The sequence below is a fragment of the Malaya genurostris genome, chromosome 1 (assembly GCF_030247185.1).
Source record: "Malaya genurostris strain Urasoe2022 chromosome 1, Malgen_1.1, whole genome shotgun sequence".
NCBI classification, from domain to species: Eukaryota; Metazoa; Arthropoda; class Insecta; order Diptera; family Culicidae; genus Malaya; species Malaya genurostris.
In genome coordinates, this window is record NC_080570.1 from 41,284,963 (window position 1) to 41,290,801 (window position 5,839).

The following is a 5,839-nucleotide window of genomic DNA, read 5'->3' on the forward strand; positions in this document are numbered from 1 at the left end:
TTCAGAATAGAACATTAAACTTGGTTTGAAACCAGTTTTCAAATGCCTGGAAATAACAAATAAAGTATCCGATATAAATAGTACTCGATCGCTATACAGTACTCGAGAAACACAGAAAATTTCACACATTTCTGAAGATTTTCCATGTTTAATCGTAGTTTACACTAAAAAAAGTAGTAGTGATCACTTTGAAATCGATTTTCTACTACTCCGAGTGTACTATTATCGCTGATATCTACTTGTACTCTTGAATGAACGATAAAAATGTTGCAAATCACTACTGCCGATATGAAAATTTCCGAAAGAATTCTCCTTTTCTTGGTTCCATTTTTCATTGGCAGGTGCCAATTGTCTGGTAAAAATTTGCGTAATTATTGTAAAATAAAACTCATGTTTTGAAATATCGGATATTTCTATTGATTACCGAAAGTTCTCGTCAAAATATTACCAAACAAAGGAATTAAATCTTAGTGTGTGGAATTTCACTTTGACATTTTAAAATTGAGCATGATGCGAAAAATCATGTAAAACATCTGGTATGCCCACCTGTTTATTTAGATGAAAAAAATATCTTTGCTTTAAGATCGTAAATTGGATTTTAGTCTTCTTCCGACAGGTTCAAATCGCTTGAGCGAAGTTTCGGTATTATTTCGTATACAAAACAACAACATTAGTTTTTCTGTTCCCCACAATCTGTCAAGGAGTTATGTCCAGATCAGTCCTATAGGTGGATCACGAAACAGTTGTGGGTCGACAATTAGATTTTTTACCGTCACTGCTAACCTGAATCGGATGAACACGTTTTGACAGTCCAGCAGTACTGTTTGTAAACAGACTTTTTTGTTTGTCTGTTGACAAACGGATGAGACCGTTCACGACCCATATCGCCTAAATAGAGTTAAAGAACATTTGTTAACGATTCGATACGGTTCGTTTCAAGGATTTATTAAATAAAAGTGGCTAGTTGTGAAGTGTAAAAATTATTGTTTGAGATATGTTCCTCGATTTTGTTTAAGCTTGTTTGTAAGCAGTACCGCTGAACTGTCAAGGATGAATTTTTGTTCATTTGTGACGTCACGATAAAAAATCTAATACGATCAGTTTTGATTGGTAGTGTTAAGCATAAGTAACGGGTATTCAGTTTATGAAAAGAGCTTGAATAAATCAACTTTGCAAAAACTCAGCTGATATTTGTTTATTGATTTCAAGAGAATTTCAAAGATATTCGACTATAAATGAATTTTAGCTGATCATTTTTAACTGTTGCATTTTATTCATGTACAGTCTTTAACTTGGGAATTAGGTTTTGCACGATGACGACACAAATGAACTGCCGATGAATCAAGTTCATCTTTGACAGTTGCCGTGTACTTGTTTTGTTTTGCGACTGCAAGTTAAAAATTGAAAAAATGACGAAAAAGTGCCTGTTAAAAACGTATTCCACAGTGAAAATAACTAAAAAGATTGCCCTGTGTGTGTTTCCAGCATCAAGGAGCGATTTATGTATGAATCTGTTGAGTGTGAGGCGACTTGCAATTTTTACATTCGAACGATGAAGTTCTGATGAAATTTTAAACTGTAAACAAGTACACGTCGACTGTCAAAAAAAGTTCATTCTGTTCATTTTTGTGAGGTTATGTCATGTTCGTGCAAAACCTAATTGAGTTGACGAGTTCTAGTTTTACAAAAAAGGATGATGGTCAGAGATTGTTGTATTGTTATACAATAAAACACATCACAGTTTGCTACGAAATTTTCCAAAAACTTTGTATTTGCTTAAACAAACCTGTATTAAATACGAGTATGCACGGATACCGATTAACATTGCCAAGGTCGAGATCCAGTAGTTAGTATGTCCTTAAACGTAACAGAATATCCAGAGATTCGTTGGCATTAGGTCTTTGTATATGAGCGATAATGTATTTCACATTACGCACTCGATGTTTTCATGTCTTCATTGACGGCCGTAGTGTCTGACACTACCGATTTATCATCAGCAGATGCCGGAGGATCGGCACATGCCAAGGCCGGGAAACGTTTGTTTAGCGCGGCACGATATTTCGGATGGCTAATACCGTAGACGATCGGGTTGTACACAGCGTTCGCTTTGGCAAACAGTGATCCCCAGATGGTAGCCAAGGGTGAGATTGTGGCTGTTTTGAAAATGCCCGTGTAGTTAATGATGGTGTACGGAGTCCAGGCCATGAACCAGAGTGAGATTGTAACCAGAGCTATTTTGGCTAGTTTCATTTCTGCCGACTTGCCGTCATCTCCGGAGCGTAACGATTGTACATTCATGCGTTTGGCCTGTTCACGCATGCTTTTCTCGTGTGCCGAAACGGCCTGAAGAAAAATCAGTAAATATTAAGAATTTGATCGAGAGCTTTAACAACTTGGTACATACCTGCACTATGTAATAGTATGAATAAATGATTGTAAACAACGGTGTGTAGTAAACAAAGGCAGAATAGCACAAGATGTACGACTTTTGGACCCAATCGTCGGATAAATAGTCGGTACCGCAGGCAGTCATATTTCCTTCGGGAACGTATCGACTCCAGCCAAGCATTGGCAGTGCACCCCAGACTATTCCGACCATCCAACAGAATATGATGCGCAGTACTGCACCGGAGTTCGTCAACGGTTTACCGGAGAGACCCTTCACAATAACATTGTAGCGATCGAGTGCGATCATCGTCATGGTCCAAATCGAGCAGCATCCGACAATGGACCCACTGTAGGCGTACAGGTCGCACATCAAGGGGCCAAGCACCCAGGTCTCGTACCAGCAGTTGTACACCATTGGAAATGAATTGGTTAGCATCATTGTGAAGTCAGACACTGCCAGATTCACCACGAAAAGATTCGACGGTGTGCGCAGCGATTTTTCCGTGGAGAAAATGTAAATTACGACTCCGTTGCCAACAACGGAGATCACACCGAGGATGAAAGTGACGAACCCGATAATACCATGCCACAGAGGATTCAGCGGTGGAAACTGATACCAATGAGGATCCACCAGATGTAGCATCTCCGGTGGTACACTATCGACGACGGTCAGGTTGTTAATCAGCGTTGTTGGGCTCCACACATTGGGAGCTGGCCCGTAGTAAACCATGGTGTCACAAGTCTTGGTTGATAGCTAGCACCCCGGATGTTTTTGAGTGTTCGAACGGCAGCGCTCCTTTCAACTGAGTATTTTTGGATGGCACTTAGTTTATTTCATATGTAAAAACTTTCACCGGGACTTGTGTCCTGCCGTGTTACCACAAGCAAGTCTAGGATGGAACTTTTCCCGAGATCAAACACGGTGACCGTTTTTATGTCGTTTTGTTTTGCTAATTGAATTATCAGTGGCTATACGCCTGCCGAAATATTAAATATCAAAACAGTTTTTCCACGGATAACACCATTTACACCTAACAAGGTTAGTACCGTTCATGCGATCGGCTTCGATGATGCGGATAATAATTTGCTTTCCCGCAAGTTAGGTAATAGTGACAAGGGTAGAACGAAAGAAACTAAGCATTTTTTGACCGAAATGTTTCATTAAAATCGAAATTTGTATTATTCATTGAAATAAAATGAATACTCATAATGCCGTTGGCATGGAACGAGTTGCTACCCTTTAGTTGTTCACTGTGAAATAATCGCAGACGAAATCAGTAAATTTTTCTCTTTCAATTTTCTGTCGTCATCATCGACCTTTATTTAACATTGAACTATCGAACTGTCGAAGTTATTAAGTTACAAAGTCAACCTTTCAGTACATGCATCATCAACTTACATGGCGCTGTGTGTTATTTGGAACCGAAATAGATAGATATGGACACGGCATAAGCTGTCACGGTGTCACGGCTGCTGACCTTCGTGGTTCCTTCCTCAAGGATAATAATCACAGTCAAACTGAATGTGCACCGGTAACCTAATAACTTGTTTGGAAGTCAGTTCTGGAAAACGAAAACCGTCACGTGGAAATGATAATTCCATAAAGCATTTTATTGATTTGAAGCTTATTGAATGAGATGGGTTTTGTTGAACTGGCTTTCTTAACCGTGTCATTTTCAATGTAGAGAATTCCGGAATAATTGAATATGTATCGACACTAATGTTTATTAACAGTGGATTTTATAGCACTGTCACAATAAATATGTTATAAATTGAATTACTTTGGTCATAATTGATTCGAATGTGTTAGTGCAAGTATTCTTGCTTACCATCAGGAAATCACAGGAGTTATAAAGAAATGGGTGTTTTTCGTACAATTTTCTCTAGGCTTCTTTTTTACTTCCGAAAGTGAATCAATTTGACAGATATGATTCTTACCGAAGTAGTCAGTAGTGTTCACTGAAGTCCTTCATCAATATTGATTCACCGAAATTTGGCAATTTTTTTTACTGAATTAGGAAAATGGAATCATTTCGAAGTTAACAGATCATGTCAGTAAAATAAAGCCGAATATTCCGCAATGTTTTTGTTGAATTTACCGAAATCCAGTAATTCATTGACAGATGACTGTAAATTGGAACAATTTTACAGACCCCCCAGTTAGAATAATGTTTTACAATTCATAACCGTAAAAATAATTACTGAACATCGAAAGAGGAATTCGGTGTGTAAGAGTTCGATCGTACACTGATAAAAATCAGCAAATTTACGTATAATTTTTGACATATTTTTGCTCAGTTTTTGCAATGACTAAGTGGAAACATATATTGGAGAAGCCAAATGAATGAAAAACCTAACAGAAAATATGATTTTTTGGAAAAGATACGCTCAGAGACAGGATTTGAAAAGGACTCGGATTTTACGTCAAACCAACTAAAATTAAATAATCGATAATTTTACTAACAAATTGAATGAATTTTTTTGGATTTGATTTGTTGAAATGGTTTGGAATTGATTTGAGCAAAATGATTTACTGTAACTATTGCAGCAAAACATTGTTTGCTGTAAATACACTAATAAGCAATAAATGCCAAAGCGTTCATTAATTACTGAAATTTTAGTAAAATGCTGTCATTATTTCTACTAAATCTAAAACATCGCTAAAATGTTCAGCAAGATGGTATTTGTTAACTATTTTTTCTGTGAAATTTTGTCAGTTGTTAGTTGCTGAAACTTTAGCAAACAGTTTTGCCGAAACTTTAGCAAACAGTTTTGAAACGCAGAGGAAATGCTGATAAAAGCAACTTTCGAACGGATCCTCGGAGATCTCGACGAGATCGAAAAATGTCTGTATGATTCAAAGATTTAATAATGGTATAAATGACGTATCCGACAGAACGACTTTGCTCAATTTTCTTAGAGATGGCTTCGCCGATTTTCATAAATCAAGGCTCATTTGAAAGCTATTATTGAATTGTGGATCAAGTTCGAAGATTGAATGGCTGTCACTTCGGGTTCCGGCGATATAATGGTATAAGTGACGTAACCGACAAAACTCGTTGTTTTTAGCGCTTAATTTCTAGGTCAAGACTTGTTTGAAAGCTACTATATTGAATTGTGGATCAAGTTCGAAAATCAAATGGTTGTCAATTCCGGCTCCGGAAATATAATAGTATAAGTGACGTAATCGACTAAGCGCATTTTGCATCGGTCGAATTTTCTAAAAGATGACTCAAAGAATTTTGAATAAACTTAAGTTTATTTGAAAGCTAAAAATGTTGATCAAATTTGAAATTGTTAAGGAAAAAAATTTCGGTGAGAGAAGTGACCGTAACCGACAAATCCCAGTCTTTTTTAATGCAACAAGATTTCTCGGAGATGGGAGAATCGATTTCGAAATACCTAGATTCGTTTGAAAGCTACATTAGGTTATTCGATAAGGTCACAATAT

The 5,839-nt window shown here is 37.1% G+C and overlaps 1 protein-coding gene across 1 annotated transcript; it reads right to left on the reverse strand.

The window, feature by feature from the left end:
- Positions 1–1,741: 1,741 nt before the first annotated feature.
- LOC131437963 (opsin-1-like) lies at positions 1,742–3,284 on the reverse strand. The gene is made up of 2 exons (XM_058607674.1): positions 2,405–3,284; positions 1,742–2,343 (listed from the first exon to the last, which is right to left on the reverse strand). Exons 1-2 carry the CDS (start codon positions 3,116–3,118, stop codon positions 1,930–1,932), a joined length of 1,128 nt encoding a protein of 375 aa, XP_058463657.1. The 5' UTR covers positions 3,119–3,284; the 3' UTR covers positions 1,742–1,929.
- Positions 3,285–5,839: the final 2,555 nt, after the last annotated feature.